Below are 27,882 nucleotides of genomic sequence, written 5' to 3' on the forward strand. Positions count from 1 at the left end.
CAGAAATTGTCTATAAATAAATCCTGAGACAGTAAAATAACTTCTTGTATTCTGAAATCTATGCATTTGAAGAGATTCAACCCCTTGACGCGGATAAACATGGATTGGAATGTGATAAGTTAGAAAATAGTGCAAAAAAACAGTTTAAGGAGTCTAAAAAAGGACAGAAAATGCCTTTTAAGGAGTTCAGAATTGTCAGTTGATGATTTTTTAGCCTTCAAACTCAAATTTTCCACCAGTTTTCACACTTTGAATGTGCAGATTTAACGAAGTGTCTTATGTATTCACGAACATATCTTCGACCGCACTATTTTAGTGGAATCTTTGCGCTAAAAATAGCAAAGTGATTTTCCTAACGTCAAATGTTCTCAGTGATTTTTCGTGTCAATTTCAACTGTGTTGCATCACATCGCGAGAATATTTGGAGGAAAAACGCGTGAAAATGCATGTTTCTTATATGCGAATTGCAATTTACGTGCTCACATTCGTGACATACGTGTACTCTGGCTACGGTTCGAATGTCATATCGACGCTGCGGGACGCGATAATTGCCGCCGAGGCGGTTTTCGGGGATGTTTTCAAGAATCTCATTGTGGTGGCGCGCAAGTTCAGGAGTGTTCACGAAGTCTTCGACGCCGCCGTGGAGGACAGCTGCGTCTTCCGCTGTCCAGGAGGTGAGAATTGAGCTGCAGAAGTTGGGAGGTATTCTCAAGTGTCACTTGCAGATGTCCCGGGACACCGCAATAAGTTCTACACGCCGGCGTCGAACGGCTGCGGCGCGCTGGGCATGAAGATCAGCACTGAATATCTGCCGGCCGTTGAGATGGAAAAGTGCTGCGATGCTCACGACATTTGCTACGACACGTGCAATGCCGACAAGGAGCTGTGCGACATTGAGTTCAAGCGGTGCCTCTTCAAGCACTGCGAATCCTACGAAGGCTCCACAATTGTGGGCGATTTGGCCGTGAAGGGATGCAAGGCAGCGGCCAAGATGCTCTTCTCCGGCACCGTGACGCTCGGCTGCAAATCCTACCTGGACGCGCAGCAGAGGAGCTGCTACTGTCCTGAACAAATTGAGGGCAACGGCTGGAAGCCGAAGAAGAAGTACTTCAAGTAACTTTCCTAATCAATGCCTTGATTTTCTTCACCATTTGCTCCTCAGAGAAGTATTAAGATCCGACCAAACTAAGCTCCGAATCGATTTTTGTGATAGTTCAGAAGTTATGATAGTGCTAAATTTCACTATTTCCACTTATTTTCCTCCCTGCGTGTGTTATTTTATTCTGTTGTATGAAAATCCAATAAATTTCCCAGAAATGCTCTTTTTTTTGCCGGCGTGCAGAAGATATTGGGAAAAAATTAAATTAAAAATATCTCTTTTCCATCGCAAGTGGGACAAAACAGTTGCACAAAAGCCAGCTGAACTGAGCAGAATGCTGGGAATATTTCGGTGGAATGGAATCAGAGTGGATGGCAGAAGCTCTGCAGGGAGTTTGTGGGGAATACACGGTACATTAAATATGCCTAAATGTTGCTGCTATCAGTGAGGAAATTCAGTCAACATGGAGTGAGAGCGGTGCAAAGATAAGGGTTGAACACCACGAGCAACAAATGACCAACAAATGAAGTGAAATTCTCCATATCAAACGCGCCACTGATTTTTTTTTTGGAAAACGCAATTTTGTCATAATTTGCTCTGCGGGAAAAATATACAAAATAATTTATTTCACTTTTTTTTCCCCGCGACTCTATCGAGTGGCGGAGGAATAAAAAACGCAAATGAAACACTTTTTTTCACAGCTGATTTCGCGGTTGCAGCGCGCGTGAAAAACCCATTATACATATTATACCTCTTGCCGGGCACATTAAGCGTCCTCCTTCTGCACTTCTCTCTCACTAGATTATAGGGTTGCTGCTTTTGCAAGAAGTTTCGGGCCACGGTGAAAATTATCGTGGAAAGAGCCGCCCTCGAGCGGCCACATTTTCCACCCCTCATTTTTTGATTACAACTTCATGAGCCATACATCATGCCAATGGATGGAATCGACCATCAGATAGAGTTTGTACCCCCAAAATAGCGCACTTTTTCCCTCTCACCACTCCCCACCCCCGAAAAACAACCCCCAGCGACCAAACCGGGCGCGATTTCAATCTCACCGACTCCACCGAATGTGGTGCAATAATTAAGAGCGAGCACGGTTTGTCTTCGGGTGTTTTTTTTACGGGAATCAGTCGCTCAAAAACATGTGTTTCATCCCGTTTTCTGTTTGTCCAATGCATCGTGACTGACATGGATCATGGACTGTCCACTGGACTTGTCGTCAGTCAATGATTGAGGCAAGACAGCAGATTTAGTGTTGTAAGTTTGCATCAGATAAGAAAAATCATGTGATTTTGGGCTTCTTTGGACTCTTTGGACAGTCATAAGACACTACATAGGACTGTCAAGAGGACAAGTCACAAACGATTGTCGATTTGTCCTTCTCAAATCGTAGGAATCGGAGGAAAAATCTCCCTTGAATCTCTCAATGCACTGGAATGTTCCATTAAATTCAAGTCCTCCTAAAGTAAGTCTCTCTCTCCCACCCCTCTTCCCCCACCCCTTCGCAGCCAGTGTGCATCTCCGGCGTGACGCTGCGGCGGGGGTGAGAGGACGTCGATGCGACGTCGCCATCGCGAACCCCCGCGCGAGAGAGGGTGTGGGCGGCGCAGATAACGTACTGATAAAACAGGTAAATAGCGGTTTTAAAATTACATCAATCATAGCTGTAAAACGATGGAAAGATAGTCTCCCATAAAAATATATAAACTCTGGGTGGTGTGAGAGGGAAAAATTTCCCTATATCAGACATTTTCGCCATGAAAACCACTCGTTTTTGCCAGCGTGTTCCGCTTGTATTTTTTATTAGATATTATTTATTGCACTTTTGGGCCCGTGACTTTGTTCGCTCCGCCTCTCGGAAATTTTTTTTTTTTAATATATATAAAATATTTTTTACACACACGCGGGCGTGAAAAAAAAGAGTCCCGAATTGGGCGCTTGAGAGAGTTATTGATTGAAATAAAATTGACTTTTCCTGGATTTTATCCGTGCGATGGTGTAATTTTATTTGCTAAATCAGCGGAAACCTTTAAAAAAGAGCCGTTCATTATTTTTGTGGGGTAAAAACCTCTCAAAATGCCCGATAAAAAGCATCATTTGTGAGTGTCTGAAATCAATTTCAATATCTTCTGCATAATGTAATTCATCAGCGTGCGCGAAGAGAAATCTTTTGGGATTTATTTATAGAAGAATGAAGCATCTTGAAAAAATTATTTTTCCCTACTAATCTTAATTGCATGACCAGATAAAATACTTTGGGCGGCTTTTTGAGGAGATTTCTTTACGGCATAAACACACAGCCAACACAAAGAGCCTCAATTTCTTCATCGCGCATCTTATAGAACATGAGCGAAGAAGATATCGCAAAGGCGATGATTCAAAACTCAGTTTATTCTTTTCAGAAGAAGAAGAAAAACCACCAAATTAGTCATCCGCTGTTGAGGGATAATCATGAGCTCGTGAGTGTGTTTATTGACCTCCAACTGTTTTATTTTTGAATCACTTGCCATCGAATGAGATGCTAAATTGTGCCAAATTGAAGGATTACTTCGCCATGGACGCTAAACAGTGCGAATGATTAACCCCTCGACAGTGGAGTCGCCTGGTATCGCAGCCACTCAATGTATGTTTTTGTGTTTCTTTTCATACTCTCCGCGTCTTTCTTGATTTTCAAATGCGATTAGACAAATTCCTGCAATTCTATATTTATTTTATATATATAAAATTTGAGAGATCTCTATCGGATTTCTCTCCTCAAAAGGCCATAAGAACACTTTTAAAGCCGTGGTATCAATGATTCTGCTGTTGCTGAATTTAAATTTATAATTTTGCTCAAATCTTTTCGTGTATATCTTTCTGCCTTCTCTCTCTCTTTCACACACCATTTGTCCGTCTCACTCTCATTTTGAGGGTCTCTTCTCACTCTCTCTCCCTCTCTCTCGATATTGAACTAGAGTGGCTGCAGTTTTACAATAGCAAATACACACAGTTGCGGAGGGTTAAAGGAAAAAAAGGCAAGGAGATTGAGAGAGAAAAAAGGCAGCGCGAGGAGAGAGATTTTGTCTGATTCCAGAGAAATAAACCCGCCACACTACTGTGTGTGTGGTTTTTCACTGTGCACATTTCTTACAAATGCCCTGCAATCAGAATCATCATCAGAATGTCTGAAACGGCGCGTTCAGGGAATAAGCCTGAGACGAAGATGCTATCCGGCCCGAAATTATAAGAGAGTGAGCACGGGAAGACTCTCATGCAAACCAGATGGTCTCTCGTGGTCCAAATGGGTGAAAAGAGGATTGCCTCATCGATAAAATTCACTCACACGGCCAACCATTCACTTCATCTGCGCGATGCAGCCAAAATCGCGCGCTGAAGGAATCAAAATTAATTGCACCAAGAGCCCAAGAGAGAGAGAGAGCGAGATGAGGAGATTTCGAGCTGATAAGACTCATTGCCTAAAATCTTTCGCAAAAATGTCCCCGCTCAGAGTAAATCCGCCGAAGCTATTTCCTTTCGCACTCGCCTTTCGCGTGGCTTCGCTGTGTGTTCCTGCGCGGCATTGTTGCTGAAGCTAATTTGTACAAATTATTGTTGGTTTTGTGTGACTCGCCACGAAGCGCGCGAAAAGAACCCGCACAGAAAGTCTCCCATGCAATTTTGCCATCGTTTGCCATAAATTCAGAAGAATGGGGGCCTCCTTGTCTCAACCACCTTAATTTCTTTCTTCATTTCCCCGGCACAAAAACACACACCTTTGCTCTATTTCGGAGCTGTGCACGAACGGCCGCAGTAATTGGCAGTGGCGACAGGACAGGCAGAAGCCCGGACGTCTGTGGGATGTCCGGGCACCGCGCGATAGTGTGGCAATTGACTGTTTGTGTCGTGCCGGAGGAGCAACATATATAGAAATTGCGGAGAAGCGGGCGAAAAAGACGAGAGAATCCACGGAGGAGACGAAGAGTCTCGCGGTTTGAGAGTCGCGCAAGGTTCATAAATAACATTGTGGCAAAGAGTGAGAGGGAATCCAAATCAATTGACCACTTGTACGCATTATATTTCCCACCGACTCTGCCCCGCGCCGCGACGGTGTCTGGGCGGAAGAGGAGGAACTGATGCTCTGTGTGGCACAGAGAAGCTGAGGATGACAAAGAGGAGGGAATCTGGAGCCGCCTTTGCGGAAAAGCGCGCTGCCTTTAACAAAACACAAATCGAACATTGTCTAGTGACACGTTTACACGAGAGAAGAACATCTCCCCATGTTTTAATCCCCATTGTATGCAAAGTAGGACCACCACAATCTCACCGCAGGCACACATCCCAGGCAGCGGAACAACAGGCCGTGTCAGGATGTCCCAGGCGTCAGGAAGAATTCGGTGAGAAGACTCGGCGATGAATAGGCTTGGAAATCCCATTGAAAACACCATCTCGCTCCACACACAGCCCATTTTCCAATGGACTTCGGCCAGCTTTTCCACCACTATTGACGTCCACACACGGCAAAGATGTGAGCTTTCTCGCCCACAGACACTGATGTGATCTTCAGGCCAGAAACCGGATGAATCAGCGTCACGCGACAACCGCTGTCGGTTTGGGGGACACATTAAAGGGATGTTTTCCAGGACATTTGCCCCAAATTCACATGAAACTTTTCCACGATTCTTGCACATCAACCAAATACCTCAATAAAACGCTAGAGATTCACGACGAGAGAAGAAGAATTTGGCATTGATAAAATACAAAAATCTTTTCGTCCCACGCAGAAAAAGTCTCTGCATTCGGGAAGAAACGTCAATCGCTGAATTCCTCGCGATAATTTTCATGCTGGCTGTAGATTTTCTCTTGAGATTTCTCAATTGCCAAGGGAGTTCCAAGCGATTGGAAGATTGATTTTTCACCCAGAGCGCGCTAAATTTGAAATTAGCGTTTTTCCTCCTTCTCTTTTATTGAGTGTTGAGAAATTCCAACTGAGATTCTCGCGCCGCGATAAGACTTCCAATGGAGATTCCACTGTGATTTGACGGTTTGGAAGGTGTGTTTTTCTGAGCTTCTTGAAATTTACAACAGAAATTCCAGGCACATTTTCAGCTGAATTTATTGGTTTTCTTCGAAATTCTGATTGTAACTGTTCTCCTCCTTCTCCTCGCGCTCTTCTCCGGCCGCCCATAATTGGCCCTGCGCTGCAGCTGAAGATTTATTCTATCGTTCCACTATTTAAATATAAAAATTACCTCTATTGTTGAATTATGCGTAATTTATTGACGATGACCATTTTTCACAGGTGAAAACAATTCACCGCGCGTTCTCGGCCTGGAGAACAGGTGTGTTTGTTGATGAAGACGAAGAAGGAGAAATTAATAAATTCACAAAATATTTTCTCATTCCCTCTCTTCACGTGTGTGCTTAAATTTCACACATTTTGGACATTAATTTCCATTTCATATCACCTCTTGATTAGCTGTAAAAGAATCTTTCATTGCTTCTTTAGCCGCGCGCGTCTTTGGCCTCTCTTTCTCCTCTCTCTCTCCCCCCTTTTTCCCCCGCTGATTCCCATCTCTGATTCCATACTCTCCTTATTCTTCTGCACTCAGTGACTTGTTATTAAAATTTACAGCGCAAAAATGAATCGCCCTCCTCAGGGATGTATGTGAGCAGATTTTTGTTTTTTTTCAAGAACACACTGTACATTATGTACACTTCGCCCGTAACAAAAATATACAAATAGAAGTTGGAGATTTTCACGATTGATAAGGTTCGTGAAACAAACGATTGCACCAATTGAAAACTGATATCTGTTTGCGATCGGCGGCAATAAATATCTCACGAGTGTATATAAAAGAACTGAAAGTGGAGACCGTGTGCACGAGGGAGACGGTTATACACCTTGAGCACAGTGGAGGGCGAAAAAGTGCCCCAAAAGCAGCTGAATTAGAAGGGAAATTCCGATGGCATTCAGTCTGAAGAGTAGTTTTTGCATATTTTTAAGGAAAAACCCACGAATTTCGCCACTTCAGACACTTCTTCGCCACTTCTCAACCTCAATTTAAATTGCAAACACAATTTGGACAACATTTCGCTCGCCAGTGTATGTTGCAATTGTGGTATATTATAAGAATAAAACAGTGTATCTCTCTGCACATGACGGTGGTGAAGATGAGGACGATGGGGGCTCCCAGAGGGGGAGGCAAACTCACACAGAGTGTAAAAAAGTGCAAAAAGAGGAGATGTTACAAAAGAACAAGAGTAACAACAAACCATACACTTTGTATAACACATTTTCTGACTCTCGTGTGTGGTGCAATAAGAACGCAGTGTGGAGAAAATCGAAGAATCCGATCGAAAAACTTTATTGGGTTATTCGTTTTGGGATTTTATACCTTTTGCATTTGTGCATATATATGCTCTGCACTGTGCTCAATATTTGCGATTGTGAGCTAATCGTGTCTCTCAGTCAAGTGCATAATGATCGCTTTATGGGGAAAATTCTCACCAATACTTGTTGAATTCACGACGATATTGTACCGAAAAAGAATCTACTAATCAAACACTTTATTACAAAGGAAAAAGAACATTGACTCTCTCTCGCATTTGTACCTGAAATCAGCAGCTTTTATTGCAAATATCATACTTTAAAATAATAGGGAGTAAGAAAATGGAAAATTCGCCTCCACAATGGCTTCTTTTGCCCCATTTCTCACTATCTAATAACGTCTTTATGCTCTCACAAGTGATATCGCAGGTGAAACAAGTTTGTATTTAGTGTTTTAAGCGGGACATAACTCGGGCGCGAGGCGAGGGCTTAAGGGCCCCGGCGAGATGATATTAAAGTCACTCCCTATTATATAGAATTTCCCGACTCTCCGGGCGCAGGAAGGTGTGCGATAGAGACAGAGAATATTGTATCAGTTGAAGACGTCGCGCCGTAAATAAAGTTCTCGCTGGCAAAGCTCTTCTTATCTTGGGTGCCACCCTGGCAAAAAGACGCTGGGGGATTGGGAGAGGAGAGACTGTGCCGGTGCATCTCACAATATGAGGGTGCAGCACATTCACACCCCGTCCTTGTCTCGCGTGCGCGCGCGAGGAAGCTCTCCAGGCGAGATTGTGGCGGAAGATCCTCTGCCTCCTCCGGCACAGAAAGAGAGCGCGCGCTGTGTGACACACAAAATGCCAGGGAAAAAAAATAACACACCAGCAGGAAAAGTGTATAATCTCGGGCCATGATGCAGCCGAGGTGCAGGATGAATTTTCTCCCGCCGCCACCCACCGCCGGCCAAGATAGGGCGTCTGGCAAGAAAACGGGAGCAGAGACGTGATATCGCCCAACTCACTCCGAAACCCCAAAAATTTTCCCTAACAAAACATCGCCAGTGGGTGGGAAAAACTCCGGCGATTGTCCCTCGAACGCCCACGAGGAGATAAAAACCGAATGCAACTCTCCATATTTCGCCAGCAAGATTTTCCTGATGCTCCAACACTTTACGGCCAACGGATTTTCTGGGTTCATGCATCAATTGCGGAGATGTCCTTCTAACTCACTGAAATTGCCTCTTCTGTTGCGATCGTAAAATTGACGCACAAGGAGGAGATAATGTGGCTAAAATCTGACCCAAAGTATCATAACCTCAAATTTAGGAGTAATTGTTATAATAAAACTTAGTAACTAAGAAATATATTAAGTTTCCAGCGCATATTTTGATGTTACTCAATTTTTAAACGCTCTTTTGGATGTACTTTAAAACATAACCTAAAAATTACCTTAAGATGTCTAAAAGAATCCCGGAAAAAGAACACTGGGAGAATATTTTAGAGGTTATAATCAATCTTAGCATATTTAACACAGTTTAACATTGAAATCTTGTGATCTTCATCAGATTTCATTATTATTGTGTCAGTAAATTACAAAATAAATGATTTTGAAGGTTATTTAGTGTCAAAGTTTGTCTTAAATTCAGAACATAACCTAAAAAATGCAAGGAACAATTATTTCTCTACTCTTTCTGAGTATAATATCTCCCCCTTGTTTACGCATCATTTTCAAATTTAAACTTAACTATCGGCACGTGATAAAATGTTCAACACATCACTAAACTCCGTGTCTTTATTGATCCGCAAGCAGGATTTGCAAACAAATTATTGGCCTTTGATAGAAAGAAGCAAACTATAAGTCATAAAATAGGGCAGCATTTAAGACCCATTAAATGCAGTGAATTACTAAAAAAGCTCATCATATGTTTATGGAAAAATTTACATTTGCCCATCAAATGCAAGAGACTTTTCTGCATGCTGTGAACTTTACGATGCCATTTTCGCTGGGAAAATTCATCAGGCGAGAGAGTGCATTTGGCGAAAAGTGTCTTGTCACCCGAGAGCTTGGAATCTCCAGGTGACCGAAGGAGGAGTTTGGCTGACGAGTCTTGGGAGTTTTGTGGGGATTTTTGACCGGCAGGAGGAAAAGGAGGAAGATGCCTTATCGCAGAGTGACATGCGAAGGACAAAGACGTGTGTATCGCTGTGTGGCCTTCGAGGGCGAGAAAATTTAGGGGGTGGCTTGGGATGCAAGCTGCTGTTGCTCCCGAGCACAGAGTGTGTGTGATGATGTGGATATATGGATAGAAACGAGAGACGACGGTTCTTATCAACCACCCGCAGCCAGTCGAGTCTTATCTCATGGATACCACCTCGGCTCTCTCGCAGCACAGAGAATATTTCATAATATCTAACCACCCACAACATAATAAACACACACACACACACACTCAGCACAGCCCAGCATAGAATGATGGCTCTCGCGAGCGCCTGTTAACCCCTCGACTTTCCCGCCCGAATGCGTGATTTTGGCGTTTTATATCATGACGGCAAGGAAAATAATTCACACACAGGCCAAACACTTTCCTCAATCTCTTCTCTCGCGCGCTCTTTTTCGCGATGATGGCGAAAAAGAGTGCGAATCGTGCGGTGTAAAATAAAATTCACAGTTCAATTGTCGATCACTGATAAATTCAACCGTGCTTGCTTTTTGATATGTTTCCTCCTTTTTCACACACACACACACACACAGAGATCGCGGAGGAAAATTTATTTATTTTTCGCCACAGTGAAAAACAACAATTCACTCACTCTCAGAGGTGCACGACCATGAAAAGAGCCCACAATCGACAGATCTTCCACACAAGTTCCTTGTGAGAAGTGTATAACCTCGAATATCTTCTCATAAATTGCACACGCATTTCTTCCTACCCTCAATCGCGATTCCGACAACAAAAGCTCTCAATTCCATCTTAACGACTCTCCTGCACTTCAATGATCAGGTAAATTTTGCAAGAAAGTTCCGCATTGGAGAGACAAATACAATCCAAACAATTTGTTATTAGAAGCAAGGGGAAGATAGTATGGCTAAAATCTGTACACCACAATTTGTATGAAGAATCCTTAACACTTCCCAACACTTTAGACTTCATGGATTGTTTATAACCGGACAAGAATCAACATAAAACTGGAATGTATTTGTTTATTAAAAAAAAATTAGGTTATGTTTCCTGAAATCACAATTTTCATAATAATGTAAGAATATTTTCAGTTCAGACGCAAGAATTTCTACTTTAAGATGTTATTAAGTCTGAAATCAGTCACATAACCTAGAAAAGAATGTCAAAAATTAAAACTTTGTGTGAAATTAATTGCTGAGAGTAAAATAATCAGTAGAAAATCAAAGTTTGTGAGTCAAATTTTGCATAAATTGCAACACTTCCACTTTCTTAAGCTTCTACAGATCTTTACACCACTTCTGACCATACTATCTCCCCCTTGATTGGAAGTTTAAGTGGAAATTTCTCGCAGAAATCAAAACACAAACAAAAGAAACCCATTAAAAGTGGAGCAAATTTCTCACGCTGTGCCGAAAATGCATCATTTAAATATCAAAACTCCACGTTGATTTTGTTAATTATATGGATCCATTAAATGTTTAATGAATTCGGCGAAAAGTATTTTATTTCCCCGATTAATGCGCGCAGCACCAATTAATTCATAACCGTTGCAATATGAGTGAAATTGCGATAAATCACATTTAAATTAAAGGCCAATTTGAATAATTTTGCCATTTTGACGGAAAATTGTATGTTTGCTTCGCAGGTGTAGAAAAGAAATCCATCTTAATTGCCCCACAGAAGCTGTCTTAATTAATTAACTGTGGCAAAATATTGCATGGCTTCGATGCTCTCGCGCTCTCGGAGTTTCTGACCCCTCAACTTCCATTCTCAATTTCCAGGAATGTCAAGATTGTGATCAAATTACTTCTCGGGGGAGATTTTTTTCGCAGATAAGCACGAAATCATCGTCATTATTCCTACAATGTCACGCTATCGCGATGGAGAATCTCTCATCTGGCTTGGCTCATCTGATATCGCGGCCAGCATTCCGCGTGATCTTCACGATTTGATCTTGATATGTGCTCTGCCACCAGAGATTATTTGATCTCGTCTGTGCCAATTTTCCTCCTCTCTCTCTCTCTCGGGGCAAAGAGAAACAAATAACGATTACAGCGTCGCAGAAGAGATTGTTGGTAGTTTCCCAGTGGAATAATTCACGAGTGATTTAATTGTTATTAGAGAATTTTGAATGAAATTCTGCTGGTTGAAAGTGTTTGCGATACAAACACACTTCTTGCATGCGAAGATTCCACCAAGATTTCATGTTTCCTCCGCATCTCTCGCTCTTGTTTTGTTATTATTATTTCACTGTGTTGCTCCTCGTGTATTTTCTAGCCTCTCACCCTCCCCGAGCAAATGTTTTCACACCCTCCACACAGCAAGTGGGGGGCGGTGTTGCTTTGGGGTGGTTTTTGATTTTCACCACCACTTTTTGAGAGCACTTTCGGGCGCCACCCTCCGCACACAGCTTTCCCAGAGAGAGAGAAGGGTGGCGGGAAAACAAGAGGGAGAGTGAGAATGAAAACTTAGATATGCTTCCAACCACGACTGGCCGACACTGATAAGAAACTATATGGGCACAAGAATAAGAAGTATCAACATTTCTCCTTCTTCAACACATGAAGAAGGAGCACAGAGACTTCAACTAAAATCTCACACAGGGTGAGAAAAGGAAAACTTGCAATAAACAGAATGAGAAGTTCACTTGTGGAGATTGAGCTCTTCGTCCAAGGGGTGAAGCACTTGCATGTTTGTCGTGTGGAAAATCCAACCCATTCGACAGCCACACATTCAGCCCCTTGACACACCCTCAGGAGAAGCTTCGGAAGCAGCAGGAAAGCGAGATGCGCGTCCTAGATACCACCGAAAAACACCTCCGCCCGCCAAATCAAAGAGCTTTACGCTCACGACAATCATACATGGCGACATAAAACAGCCCAAGTTTGCTTACAGACACACTTTTTGCCCTCCCAACTTGTGGTGGAAATTCGCGGAATTTTCCCTCTCACAGCGCCCGCAAAGCTCGCGCTTTTTGTCTCTGCAGCACAAGCGAGTTGGATATTTGCATAAGCTCTCGAAGAGCCGACGATGTCATATTTAGCACTTATAAGTCCCCAAATTAAACACACTTCTTATCTCTTCTGTATCAGCGCGAGAGAAAACTCCCGAAACCACCAGTGAGAGAGGAAAAATTCCCTACCAAAAGTGTGTGTGTGCGTTTGTGTGCGAAAGTCGAGTGGTTATTAGTGATTTCTCCCTGAGATTTCCTCCATTCGCACGACCCGCACAGATTGGATGAGAAAGAGAAATAAAAGTGATTGACTATAGTTTATACCTTCTGTGTTGCCAAAGTATCAACCCTCCAATATCTGGGGGTGATGTCAATTTTTCAAAGTCTCCAAACATTCATTATACACTTTCGTGTTTTGGTGCGATATCGAAGTGCGCCTCCCCACCCACACCCCCGGGACACCCCCCGGGGGGTGGGTGGTGGCTCAAGAACTCTCCAACATTGTGAGTCTATCGTTTCACTTTATCCGAGTTTCTTATCTCTCCTCCACTTCTTTCGCCTCCAAACAAACCACTCTCTCGCGCTCCGTCTCGCTCTCGCCCACTCGAGCTGACGCTGCGGCAAAAAGAGCGCGAGCACTCCATTGATGAATATAAATAAGGTCTTATCGCTGGCAACACGTTTCACATACCACCCCCCGGAGCCCCCATCCACCCTCGCTTTTCCACCAACTTCGGAAAATCCGCCCAAGCTGGTGTGTTCCATATCAGTTCACCTCCACATTCAACCTTATCGCACACACACGACATTTCTCCAGCACTAGATTTTCCACTCACTCTCTCTCTCCTCGAGACTTCTTTTCATGCTCCCTCCACGTCTCCTTGAGCACCGCACAATCCGCCGGGGCAGAGACTGCAAGAGTGGCCCTCGCGGGAGGAGGAATACTTTCGTGTTCAGTATCGAAATCACACACGAATTCACTCGAGGACTTTCCTCACAGGATAAATTCACAGTCACAGTCGCTGAATCCTGTATCAATCAGCGAGACAAGCAGGAGATCAAGGCAAATGCATTTCTCTGCAAGATATCTCTGTCTCGTTTCCATGACTGGTTGAGATGTGCGATAAGACAAGGGAAGTTCTTGCCAGTATTCAAACATTTATAATTCATGGAAAATCACAGAGAATTCTCCTAATGTTTTCCCCAGGGATTTTGTTAACTTTTCACCCCAATTTTCTCACTTTCTGCAACAAAACTGTCCACAGAAGTAATTGTGGTTACAATTCTTAGTTCATCTTAGAAGAAAACATCCAAAGAATTCGACAAAATAGTTTTTCGCGTTCTCATCTGATTAAATGTCCTTCTTGCGCAGCCGAAAAACTTTCGTATGATCGAATAAAGCCCGGGAAATTAGTGAAAATCTGCAGGACAATTATCGTGAAGACACTTTGTATTCATTTAAACCTTAATTAGAACCCAAAAGAAATTTAAATGGCAAGAATTCAAGTGTTACTCATTGGGCTCTATTTATGTTGCTTCTGTTTCAAGTATCATAAAGAGATTAAGGACTAGGCCGAATGTCTTCAAACTTGGCATGGTAATTGCTTATTAATTAAGGAAAATATGTGAAAAAATTCAGACTTCTAGCTTTACGTGGAAATCCGCAGCACGTCGATATGTCTCAAAGCCTCAAGTCGCTATATTTGATTTGGAGTCACAAAATAGCAATAATCTTGTTCAAAAATAGTGCTCAATTCGCTACAAATCTTACTAGAAGTCAGAACAGAAAAAAAGAGAGGAAATGAAGAGGAATATTAATATGATTTCCACGGTAGGAACTTCACATAAAAGTTGGAATTTTATTGTTTCCATTCGCAGAGCGCGAGCAAAATATAGCCAATGTGCGTATATATTTTATTTTATGCATCATTCACCAATGTAGTTAGTCATATAACGGTTTTATCGCAAATTTACGATGTTTGTCAACTAAAATCCGGGGCCAATCGATTTCACTGGATGTGATTTTCAACTATGATAAATTTCACTCCGCACATTAAACCAAGAGTCGCTCTATCGTGATTGTTTTAATGATAAATTTATTTATATTTCGTAATAATTATTATATGCTTTCCAGTGACAATTGCCAACTGATAATGTGTTATACGTTTCCGTTGATTGGATCTGCCACAGCCACACAAATATCATCAAACACCTTTCAAATCTCGCGCCAATCATTTTCAACACTCTCGCGCGCTGGGCAGAATCTTGTCACTCTGCCGCCGTTTTGTCAATATATCATTTGGCTGAAGACAGAGAGAGAGTGAGAGAAGAAAAAATCTGTGGGCGTTTTCTGATAAGATGAACAGCATCCTTGGCCACTTTTTAGGCATTCCCACAGCGAGTCTCTTCGCTGTATCACAGTTCGGAATCAGAAGCCAAAGCACAGGAAGAATTCCGTGTGTGTCAAAAAATATCAGCGACAAGGAGAAAGTGATAGTCGTGGCTTTTCCACCCTCGATATCTCACTGCGGGGAAATTCTCAATGACACTCACTACACAAACCATTTATCAGTTGAATGAAGGCACTTGTGAAGTTCAGTAGCATTTGAGTGATGATTTGATTTGTAATTTATAAAAGCTCTCCACACAACACCCAATCGCGGCGCTACCGATTGGAAAATGGGAGCACACAGGGGGAAAAGTGTGTAGTCTGGGTGATAACTTGTTGATATTTTGGCCTGGCAAAAGAAAGGCGCTCTGCCAATTCCTTTGCCCTTCGCCACACTTGCAACACATTTTAAATCGCGATAAATCGAATACAAAGCATCATTTATTCGTTCGTTGACATTCTGGGTACGATATGAGGCGCGCTTTGAGAGAAATTCATGCTTGAGAAGTTATCTTAAAGATAGCATTTAGTCAAAAGAAGAAGAAGTAGGAAAAAAGTGTGCCTTTTTCCTCCGATTTTGGATATGAATTTTTTCGAAATGCTTGCGGAGAATATATTCTAATCACATTTGTGGTGTCTAATTTGCGAGCAAAAGCTCTGCACAAAAGATATGGCAAGAAGTGCCTCAGTGCTCGATGGTGACGCTGATAAGTCAGTTGTGCGTTTTTCCTCTATAAATTAAATTTATTGTTGTGAGATATGAAAATAAAATGATTTCCCACGATTTGAGCGCGAGAGGAAAAGGAAGATGAAACTCGGCAAAGCATTGGCGAAGAGTGAGAAGAGCAACTTTTGTGCTATGTTGTGATATTTATTATGAATAAGCAAAGCATAAGACACCCATTATCTTGATATTATTTTGTTCTTTTCCCATCTATCTACGCCTTGTCTCTTCCCCACCATCGCCAAGAGAGAGAGAGAGAGACAGAGTCTCGGCAGAGGATGAGTTTGGAGATTGTGGCGATGTGAAAAGGAATTGCCATTTGATGGAGAGATTAAATAGATTTGTGTAGTAGCAAATCCGAACAAGAAAGCACATTCATACCCATCCACCCACTTTTCTGTCACATTCCTAAAATCACATTTCTCTCCCAACACAGACGACGGGGGTGGAAAGAGGGAGAGAGATAGAGGCCACATCGAAGAGAAAAATAACCCCAAAAAAATATTAGATGATAGCACAATCGGAGCCAAAAACGCTCCACGAAAAGGTCGGAATTCCAAGGAGGATTTTCAGGTGCGGGGCAGAAAAGCGCGCGAAAAAAACCCACCCCCTCGCAAAGTCTCGAGTGGAGTGAGCCAAAAGTGAGATAAAATGAAATAATTAAAATGACAAAGTGTCGCTATCACTCGACCACGGGGAAAAACTTATAATATAAAATGTTGAAAAAGTGTAGAAGATCTATCTGGACATGGTATCTCATTAATTTTCCCCTATCAACCTGGACGATTCTTCTCGCTCTTCCCACCCCACGCCTCATGGCCAAATGATGTCCCTCTGAGGAAGTTTTGCACACCAGGAACTTCTCCACCGCAGACGAGTGCGATTCTGGGCGTTATCAGACGGGCCAACAAGTTGAAAAATATCTCAAACACACACAAACACTTTTTCAATCCTCCCTCAGCGAAATAGTCAGAATAGTTCTCGCCGAGGCGCAAACATAACAATAATAACCACGTGGCGAGAGAGTCAACAAAACAGTCGCGTTATCAGTTTGCAGAATATTTCTGTTTTCAGCACGTTCATAGCGAATATTTCCACCACTTGATCACCTTTCTTAGAAACTCCGCGCTTTGTCTTTTGAAATTACTCATCACAGAAATCAATTCCATTTCACTCCAAAGAAAAACACACACAAAGTTGTATCACTTTCCCACCATTTGGATGCGCATTTGACGCAACACAAGACGTCGTTGTGCCAAAAGCAGACCAATTTCCAAGTCAATTTCAGTGAGATTTATGAGATTTCCTAAAACATTCACCCAAATGAAAATCTTTATCATTTCGCCGCTCAGAGCGCCAAATGAAGTGTGGCTCGAAATATTCATATCACACAGAGAAATGTGCGCGATAAAAGTACACGCAGGAAGCACGCAATGGACTTCCTGTTGCAATTTGATTTTGAATTTCCCAAGAAAGAGCGCGCGCGCGCGCGATTAGACATTCCATGTGATTATCCGATAGGGATTCACAAGTATGGCTCTGAGTCGCAATCAATGCATCCATGAATCACATGGCGGGTGCACAATTGAAGGAATTAGTACGATAACAGTGCGATAATGTATGAATATGGGCTTTGATTGCGAACTCCTCAGCAAGAGAGCGAGAGAAAGGCTTCTCGCGGACTGATAACAGTCCGCGAATTGAGAGTTAGTTTGAGGTTAAGTGATATTTGAATCATGGCTGAGAAAGAGTGTTTTTCGGGGGGAAATTCAAACGCAATCTTACGCTGTGCGTCGCCTGGCAATTTTCTCCTCCTCGTGAGCAAGCCAAAGAGCTTCGGATACATTTTATCTTCACATACAATTTTCACGGCACATTTGCAGCGCGCGCGATACGGACTCATGAACGGTTCACTGTCGACTGTTTCACCCTAGATTGAGAAACTCACACACCCAATTCAATGCATTTCCAAAGATTACGTGGGCCCGCGACGAGAGGCGAGCAGGGGCAGGAAAAAAGCAGAGCACGTTGGAGAAGATATCAAAGATAAGGCACATTTATCGACTAAACTAAATATTTTGACTGTGCGGCGATAAAATGCGACTTTTTCTCACACACACGCTCGCCTTAATTTGCCCAAAAGCACACAAGAAAAAAAAAACAGTGGATAAGATTAGAGAGTGAGACATTTGGGTGAGAGAAGAGGCCACAAAAATAATAAGCATAGAAGAAGACTATTAGCAGAAATTATGGCACTCTCGGCGGAACCCAGAGGAGAGCCTTTTTGCAGTCGTGCCGTATCAGTAGAACAAAAATGAGTTCTTTGACTTTATCATCGTTTCTAGCGTGCGGGTAAATTAACGAAAAAAATATATTACACTCATACATTAAAAGTGGCGAGAACTTTTATTTTTTTTTACTTTTTACTCCGCAGCCCAAGATAACAACTGTAGAATTCCTTATCTGTCTCTTGATGGATATATGCATTTTTTTCACATTATACAATTTTCCGTATGCTTTTATCTTACAACTTCTAACGCACACACAAACACACACGAGTGTTCGGAGAACAGAGAAAATAACGACAGAATTGAAATGTGTGCCCGCATTTTCCGCCACTTTTGTTGTTGTGTTGGCTTCAAACAATAAATAAGCGAGGCACAGAAAAAAAATGTTATAATTAACCATCATATCTTAAATAATTAAAATACTACTCGACATTGTCACCAGGGCGAAAATGCGCAGTCTTTGGGGCGCTCGATGGACGGAGCGGGAAAAGTCCGGGGCAGGGGCAGAAAGAGAGCGAAAAACTATTACAATAAATCCCATTTTGCGATAAGCTCGTATATCACCGAGAGAGTCACATACAGTGAAAAACATTCCATGCGATAGATAAGCAGTAGATAAACTTTTGAATACATTATCCGCCAAGATAAACTCAATATGTAGCGAAACACGGAAATGGTTTATGTGTGCCTCTCATTTATGTGCTGGGCGACGAGTACAAGTTGAAAACTTTGTATTTAGGCGACCGGGGAGGAGGGAGATAGCAAGGATAGATAGGATATAGAGCGTCTCATGTCGAAAAATGTCCACCGAATGCAAAACTTTGCGAGATAAAAACACCCAGCAAAAACGATATTCTTAGGAAAAACCACTCACTAATCTGTCACTCTTCTTGCCTCAATCGTCGTATCGTCATTCCATCGAGAGAAATAGTTTGATTAATGGCACACCAAAGCTGTTTGTGTGTGTGTTTTTGGCTTACCTGAAAAAAAAAGAAAGAGAATGCATGAGTTAAATTGCAATAAATTCCTCTTTTGGAGGCAAAACTCTCCTCCAAATATATCAATATATTCTTTCGTCGCACATTTCACGGAAAGAAAATCAATAGGTATTTTATGAAATTTCCTTTTTATGCGATATTTCTCAATCTCTTCCTTCTCACAGCAACAATACAAACATAAATTTTATATCACCCAGTATATGAGACTTTACTCCCAATGTTGGTATTCAAAGCATGCGCTCGTTGGCAAGTTCGCGGTTAACCCAGCGAATGAAACCACATTGTATCTCATCATACTTATCAATTACACGCATTTTCCACATCATGTCGGGAAATTCAGCTATTTTTCCCAGCGCCCAATAAGAGCGATTGCAGACTTGCAGATTACTCTCGAATCGGCGCAAACTGGGATCAATCCTCCGTCGTGGCTGATCTGGCGCTGCACACACTCAGAAGTTATTCTTCTTTGTCAACATTAGCGACAATTTTGCGATAAAATTGAGAAAATGCAAGATTTACGGAAGAATTTAATGATTTTCAAAACCCATAGCGATTACAGGCTTGCGGCTTACTCTCGAATCGACGGGAATTGGGACCAATCCTCCGGGGATGAGCTTGGAGTGTGTAAAACTCAGATCAGCGATAAGTCGTATTTGATCTGGCGCTAAACATACTCAAGAGTTATTCTTCTTTGTCAACACTAGCGACAATTTTGCTTCGTGTCACTCTCAGCTGTCAATCGATTTCTTTATTTTATCAAGGAAATTAATATTTTCCGATAAAATAGCGAAATTACTAGATTTGCAGAAGAATTAAATGAATTTAATAGCACAGGAAATAATTCGCAAGAGATTCACCATTTTGTCAGTTTTGACCTGTGAAATGTTTCTACGCATTTCCGGCTGAGCGCGCTGCTGTCGGAAAGGCCATAAATATCGGTTCAATCTTCGACACTTCGAAGGATCAATCGCGATTTATGGCTGAACCGGCGTCTGTGGATCACCAGCAAGTCTGTAATCACTCTCAAACTGAGCCTCGAATTCACTTCGCGATAGCAATCGCCAGCTCAGCGTCGACACTCAGTCCGCTGCTGAACACACCACGAGCAACAAAGAGAGTCAGAGCCAAAGAGCCTTAATGATCCAGAGAGATAAGACTTACGCTTGGCCCGTAGAGCACAACTAACAAAGCGTAAGATGTTTCGCATTGATTAGATCTCTCCCGATGATAGCAACTTGTGTGCAGCGTCGCCAGTAAAATGGATGACGAGAGACAGAGAGCGACACTCGTTCCCGTCACACCGTCTCTCCTTCCCAGACATTTTTCTTTTCGGCTTTCCCAAGGAGAAATCCCTTTTCTCAATTCCCCGACACACATTCTCACATCTGCAGTGAGCGAGTCCAGGAAAATCCAGAGTGCATAAAGTAGCGTTTTTTAACTGGCGAGAAATTTGCCAGGAATGGGAAAGTTTTTGGCAGAAGGGAAGAAAAAAAATGTGATTTTGCCATGATAAAAATCCACCCACAGCGTAATGTTCCCGAGCTACACTTTATTCAAACTGGGGAAAAAGGCTCCAGTGGCGCAATTTTCATATATAAACTTCCACACAGTGTATTAATGTTATGCATTTATTTATGATGGTGGTTGTTGGCCCAGCAGAAAATTCAATGTGCGATATTCCAAGAGTCCACAAACACAATCTCCTCGACTTCTCACCCCCTCGAATTGGTGTGTGAGAGAGAGAGAGGAAAAAATCCATATACTGTGAGTTTCCTTATCGCAAGAACCATACTCCCTTATCACTTGGTCCGATCAACAATTTCTGCTCGCCCTGTGAGTGGTGCAGGGTTGCTGTTCGCCCAGAGAGTCGCACGTGGAAAGTTTACGGGAAATATTTCACTGGGGGTTGTGAAAGAATTCACTGAGCAATTTAATTATTTGTACTTCGAGCCCTTTGACACTGCTTTTTCCGAAAATCCAACCGAAATACCGCCTGCCAAACGGAGTGATTTCCTTAAAAAACAACCCCCGCACTGTGTGCGATCAGCTCCACATTCTTTCTGCACTCTCTCTCTCTTCGGAGTAATCCCTCGAAATTTTCCAACCCTCATGACATGAGAGGCAGAAATGTCTGTGTGTGTCTGTTATCTCGACTTTGGTTTGGTTCGGGAATAAACGGCAATGCTTAGTGTGTCTCTCTCGCTCTGCCAAACCCCCTCGAAGCCCGCTCTCGCCCTACTTTGAGCTCAGTCCGCGCGACTACAACCCTTATCGCTGAATTTCTGATTGATGAAAAGCGATAACAGAGGCCAACGCTGAAGCTGCATTAGCTTGGAGCGCCGAGATAAGGAAATATGGCTTTCTCTCACAATTTCGGATATTCACAGTCTCATGGCCATTTTAATCTCCCCACACACACACACCCCCCGAAAAGATAGGGGAGCGCTTTAACCCCTTTTTTTCCATCGCCCATCTCAGGACTCCTGCAGTGCCATAATTTTGGCGCAATTGTACTCTCCAGTCAGCGCTTGTGTGTGCGTTTGTATCCTGTTTAAATACAGCCAACAAATCGAAAATCATCCCCTACGGATGTTGAACCGATATAGTTTGTTATCAGTCGCCACCACCCACGTTGCCATGCGACTATCGTAGGACAAATCTAGCGGCGAATAAGAACCTTTCACAACGTGTTAGTTCACCATTTATACCCAAACGTGAAGAGAAAATACAAGGCAACCCCTAACAAGTCATTCCATTTTCCCTCTCTCTCACCCCACTCACCGAAATATTCCAGAAAGTGAAAAGTTTACCACGAGATATTAACTTCTTTTTCGTGGTTCATTTCACCATTGTATCGCATTCACTCCTGCGTTTTGTCGCATTGACATTTCAGGGGATGGTCTTTTCACCCTTCCCCCACCCTGGCAAGATGCACACACGCGCCGAGCGAGGGGTGGAAAATTGAATAATAAGACCACATGAGTAAATTGACAGAGATTAGTTATTCACTCCATCAAATTGCATAGTGTTGAATTAATTTTTGCATCAGCTCACGAAAGGGTTAAGCTATATTGAGATTTCAGGAGCGCAATCAAAAGTGAGTTTATCTGGAATATCCTGGGTAAATTATGTGAATTTAAGGCGCACATTGTGCAGTAAAATTCAGGAGAAATCGCTTATTTTGGAGCCAGTGTGGAGCGCTGAAGAGTTTGCACGGCGCGCCCTTATCTACCCTCTGTTATCGTATGGAAACCACCCTCTCCCACCTCATTTTCTCATAATTTCCCATTGTTACCATCAGATTTTTTCCTCCTATGACATTCCTGTAGTATTTTAAATAATTTATTCTGCTCCTCTTCACTCTCCAGAGATGATACTTTTGGCAGTAAAGGCAAAAAGGAGGCGCTATAGATAATAAAACGAGATTTTTTTTCCGCCGAGCATTGGGAAGGAATTTATCTGACAATGTGCATATAGTCTCTGTGAATATCTCTCTTTTGGCTTGACGGGCGGAGGGAGGGTGGTGGGAAATCCGTGGAATTGAGGGGTGGCGTGTGAGTGTTTTATATCGCGAAAAGCTCAAAGTTTGTAATATATAAACTTTAAATTTTAATGCCGAACTGTTCGACTGGCAACGCGATAACTTGGCAAAGTGCGCAGGGAATTTTCCCAGATTTAATATAAAGACACCTCTCATTTTCCCACCCCCCTCGTGGCATCCCTCAACCCCTCCGCACGACAATTTACAAGGAGCACTGCAGTGATTTTCACCTCCAGCAGGAAGACTTGTGGCAGAGTCATGAATACCTCTTCGCCAGTATCGCAGTGATCCTGATAGAGTGAAAATGATCTCCAGACATGATTCTCATTGCTGAGGAATGACAAGATAGAGCTGCAATATTGATAACAATCACCCGAGACGAATTTATCGAGGGCTCGAGAAGCACACACACACCCTCGCAACCCTTTCACTTCTCCATTCATCCATTTATCAAGCCACCCGCCGGCGCAATTTGTTGTACAAGAAGAGGGTGAGTCTCCCACACATTATTATTGCGAATAAATTAAATTTGATTCATTTCGGATTATGCAAGCATACACACTTGGCATTTCGGAATATTATTTTCATTTCCGCCGACACATCCTGCCTCAAATAATCCTTGAAGATTTTTAATGGAGATCTCTTGCCATTTGCAGCACTTCACACACACAAAGTCTCGATTAACGATACTTTTGGGCAAAAGGGGGAAATATTATTAACTCTTTTCACAATTCATTTGTCTTATGGTATTCCTAAAAGGCACCAAAGAAACTCTCTGAATCCGGAAGGTGTTCAAGAACAGTTCATGGAGAACTTTTTTAGACTAATTTTATCCCCTTCAACAACAAGTTTCTGTCAGATAATGGCTTTGAATTCTCCACAATAATTATTTAAATTACATTTTTGAGGTTATGATTGACTTTAAAGCATTTTTCTCCTACTGTAGTTTTACCAATTTGAAGTTTTTCAAGCACAAACGCTAAATTATGCCAAGAAAAAGAGAAATAATCCCAACTAAAGAACAAATTAGATGATTTTAAGGGTTATTTTTTCGCCAGAATCGATTTTAAATCACTCACATAACCTAGAAAAGCAGTAAAAATGGATTTTCTGAGCAAAATAATACAGAAAATGCCTCTATTTGTTAAAACGGAAGCCTTTGCAATGGAAATTCACTTCCTTAAGAGCTGTTCATCACTTCCAACCATAATATCTACCCCTTGACATTGTTGGAATGCTTTGTTTGTAGATTTCAGTCAAATATCTCCTCCTTGCTTTTCAGCTCTATTCTCATTAATAGAGAGTTCTTCTCTGTCTTCTTCCTGTATTTTGCCAATTTGAGAGCGGAACTCAAAGTTTCAATTCGCAATGAAAACGCCCCTTAACAGCCCAACCAACTATATGTGGACATTTTGTAAGCAAAACTACGCACGAGCCGCGTTGAAATAAATTTGCAGAGCACAGAGTCTGAAGTGCGGCCGATAAGGGCTGCAAAGGGGGATGAGAATGGCGAGAGGGTGAATTTATCGACATGAAAGTGTTGCTGAGAGAGAAATGAACAAAACCCACTTTTATTTGTGCGATTTATCAATAAACCAACGACACGTCTCAACTTCCAACCCCAAGTGACCAATTTCCAACCTTATTGCGCTCTTGGGAGAATTATCCCATCTCGAGATCCCTTTTTGCCGCCCACTTGAGTGCAATCCTCGTGAACGACAACTCAGCATTTTTCCCCGCATTTTCCGAGCTTTCACCAGTGCGAACTTGAGATCTCTGCCATTGAGTGGCTTTGAGAGGATGAGCGGATATTGTTATAATTTCACAATTGGCACATTTCAAGTGCATCCATTGAGATATGAAACGATTGATAATTTTATAACTCAATACGACTTCCTGGCATTCTACTTCGTGCTCAGCTTCCGTTTCATGTTTAGTCTTCTCTCCGGCGAGGGTGAAAAAAATGCCGAGAGAGTGAGAGAGAGAAAAGAGGCGAGGAAAAAGGAACACAATCGATTTATTATGGGTGAGTGTGCAAATATTGTATTAGGTGAAATATATATGCAATTATGAGTGAATAATGTGAAATTTTTCACTCTTTATTGCCCACTTTTCACCAATTTGTCATCATATGGCATGCAATTTGCATGTTTCACGCATATTTCTGTTCATCCCCCCAAAATCTAGTGAAATTAATTCGGCATTTTTCAACCATCAAATCCCTTTTCAGTTGAATCAATTTTTCCCGTGCTGATTTTCAATCATTCACAACCCAATATAAATTGAGTATTTGCTAAATTATTTCACCCTGGCGAAGCACAATAAACTATATAAATCGGGAATTGCGTGCACAATTCTTCGGGTGTGATTTTATGCTTAGAAAAGTGATAATATTTCATTTGAAATTGCGTCTGGGAAGTGCATAACGTGTCATGAGGAGAGTCTTATCAGTCTTCCGCACGATCGCAATAATAGTGTCACTTTCCCAACCCCCTTCCCGGAGCCACGGAATGGGGCGGGCGGGCGCGCGCCCTCGGGGTTGGGGTTTAGCGTCGACATCTCCGCATCTTTCAGCAATGAGTGTCTTTTATTATTACATTTATACAGCACACTATGCTGTGTGATGTTTTGAACAGTGGATAAAATAGAAATCTGCTTTATCTATCCGCTACATTGCACCATGTTGGGAAGCCTTTCCCGACTCGCAGCGCGCCAAGAGGGATGTGCTTTCTCCCCGGGACGCGCCCGATAAGAAATGATGGAAATTTAAAGTTTTCACTCCGGCTCATCTTGAGGAATTTTTCCACTATTCCACCTTCTTTAATGTGCAGAATGTTGTGCCGGCGAGATAACGCAATTATGCCGCAGAGGTAGAGAGAATATTCACCCATTAATCCCTGTGAATGCACTTCGTTTGGACGTAGATTCATTAGAAGTATTAACACTATTTGAATCTCAAGCCTCAAGAGCCCAAAAGAAAGAAACAAAAAAACACTCTGTATTGTGCCAAACTTACCCTATCGCGACGCACATTTTGCTGAAATCTCAGCGAAATTGAATAATGTGCTTCCGAACGCTTGAATTCAGTGCTTCATCGAGGAGGGAGACTTTTGCCGAGGCCTGAATGGCGGAAGAAAAGGCAAACAGGCAGTGAAAAGCCTATCCAAATATCAATAACGCCCCGATATCAGATTGATTCTCCACGTTAGACAATGTAATAATTCCACATTTTGTGTACTTAGCAGCTTACCCCATTCACTCCCCACACGGAAAGCTCGGCAAAGCTCCACGGAGGTACATATCTTCCCTCCCAGAATATATACCGAGGATACATGTGACAATGTCGCACTTGTCGTTCAATCTTCTCGATTCTCCCTCCTGTCTCTCTCACTGCCATCGATTTCACAGTCAGGGAATATATTCACGATGACGGAGGTGATATGCCCCACCCACACCACCCGTCCTGCCAGGCGCATCACAATGGCGAGGAAGAGGGATTCCCGGAAAGTGTCTGCTGATGTTGCCGCTGTATTAAATAAGTGAGAAACCCGACGATTCTGGGCGACACAGTGTCTGCAAGGATACGATAGCGTCCTTCATCAAATCCCACACCCGAGAGCGGAGCTCCTTGGACAGCTCAGAGGTCGCCGGCGATCGCTGTGACATGGTGAAAATATGCTGAAGGAATCAAACATCGTGGGAGATGAATTTATGCTGCGCGATAGATTGCAAAAATCGGGCTAGAATTGAAATTTCCCATCATCGAAGCTGTCAATCTGGCATCTCTCACACAAAATTAAATTCCATTCAACACTCTTCTCGCCTTTTTTTCCCACCCAGAGCTGTCCTTTGGTCCTGAGAAAGTGAAGACAGGAGAGCAGCATGTCACCAGGGGTTTATCAGAAGGGGGAAAAGCGGATCCCATTCAGATTTGGCAGAATTCTATTGGGTGTTTTCGAATTGTCTGCATTTTAATTGGACATTCCGAGAGATTTCCAATAGATTTTCATAGGAAATTCCCACGTGTGACGCCTCAAGGCTGGACAACAATCCAAATTACGCCTCAATGCTTCTCTGGGGAATCTCGCGATAAACTCCGCGACCCCTTGGCACTTCCACTGGGTCTTGTGCCCCACTTCCAAGAGTCAACGTGAGATTCGCCAAGAGGATTGAGTTGAAAAATATTAAATGATGATAAAAGTAGCTGACAGGTTGATGATTTATTTTCTTATAATTTTTATAAACCATTCATAAGTTCTTTTCGATGAATATTGATGAGGTTTCCCCCCAGCATTTTCCAGCCTTTTGCCTCTCCACCTCCTGACTATGGGGAAAATGCTGCGGGAGAACGTCGAGTTTCCCGGCACCTTTTTTGCCATCTCTCTCTCTCTCGGTCAGAACACAAAAAGCATTTAATACAGCGCCTCAGCACACACAGGATTCCTCGGCAGGCCAGAGAAGGGATGGAATATGGCCAGGGGAAAATGAGAATGAGACAGATCCAGAGCGGAAGGAAATTTATCTTCAATCGCGCCAAAATTAATTTTCACTCTTTGTGTATCGATTGAGTTTTGTGGGACGGGCGAACGAAAATAATTCTGCTTGGCTCACCTCTCAATATATAAATTCCAAGTATGGTTATTGAATAGTTAGATAGTTATTATTAATGGGCAACAGCAGTTGTGAGGTATATATCCCAATGAAAAGGGGTGCTGGGCTCAGGGGTTGCACTTCACAGTCCATTGTTGGGGGCTCATGGAGAGCCGAAAAAGCGAGTGAGGAGGAATTCCTGGCAACAGGTGACAAGCGGATCGAATTTGTGATACACGAAGTGAAAAAGGTCAGCCATCTGATAAATTAATAGAGAGAAATTGTTTATTTCTAAACGGAACCACAAATTTGTGATCTCAAAATGGCAAAGGAAAACATCCCTGTCGCCTCACTTTCACCCCTTTTTGTCACTCACCCAAATATTGAACTAGCATTTTATCGAATTATTAACCCAATTTTAGGTAAAATAAACAGTCGCTGCGAGAGGCCACTTTGACCAAATTATCACCACCCACATGGCAAGGGCTCCACCATCGCTATCACATGCGACAATCTATTAATGAGTAACAATCAACCCCCTGTTCATCGGCCACGGAAAAAACATCGCCCGTCCGGCGTGCAAACAACATTTGGGCCACGGAGAAGCCCAACCCCTATCTTGGCCATCGCACGTGTTCCCGCGCGTGAAGGGATGAGCGGTATCAGGACACCAGAAGGGCTGCCAAACAAATGGAAGGCATCAATCGCCCAGGTGATAATTCCAATACACCTTGTAGAGCCTCAACGATAATAAAGTGGACTTCTTCACCAGCCAAGATATTGATTCTGCGTTACGAGGTAATTAGAAGTTGAT

General features: G+C 42.6%; 2 protein-coding genes across 3 annotated transcripts in view; one reads left to right on the plus strand and one right to left on the minus strand.

Moving 5' to 3' along the window:
* Positions 1-27,882, minus strand: part of LOC132263468 (zinc finger protein ush) — a 69,397-nt gene that overhangs the window by 15,181 nt on the left and 26,334 nt on the right. The window contains exon 1 of one of the 2 annotated variants that reach the window (XM_059763248.1): positions 17,437-17,526. The exons of the other annotated variant lie outside the window; for it this stretch is intronic. Within the exon in view, the coding sequence (XP_059619231.1) occupies positions 17,437-17,497 (61 nt within the window). The 5' untranslated portion in view covers positions 17,498-17,526. Of the gene's footprint in view, positions 1-17,436; positions 17,527-27,882 lie in introns of those variants that run through there. 2 annotated transcript variants of the gene reach the window in all.
* LOC132263470 (group XIIB secretory phospholipase A2-like protein) lies at positions 429-27,544 on the plus strand. Its single transcript, XM_059763252.1, has 3 exons — positions 429-674; positions 726-1,113; positions 27,491-27,544. The coding sequence occupies exons 1-3, from the start codon at positions 443-445 to the stop codon at positions 27,492-27,494; spliced, it is 624 nt and encodes a 207-aa protein (XP_059619235.1). The 5' UTR covers positions 429-442; the 3' UTR covers positions 27,495-27,544.

Source organism: Phlebotomus argentipes, unplaced genomic scaffold, assembly GCF_947086385.1.
Source record: "Phlebotomus argentipes unplaced genomic scaffold, Phlebotomus argentipes genome assembly contig_15, whole genome shotgun sequence".
In the NCBI taxonomy this organism is placed as follows: Eukaryota; Metazoa; Arthropoda; class Insecta; order Diptera; family Psychodidae; genus Phlebotomus; species Phlebotomus argentipes.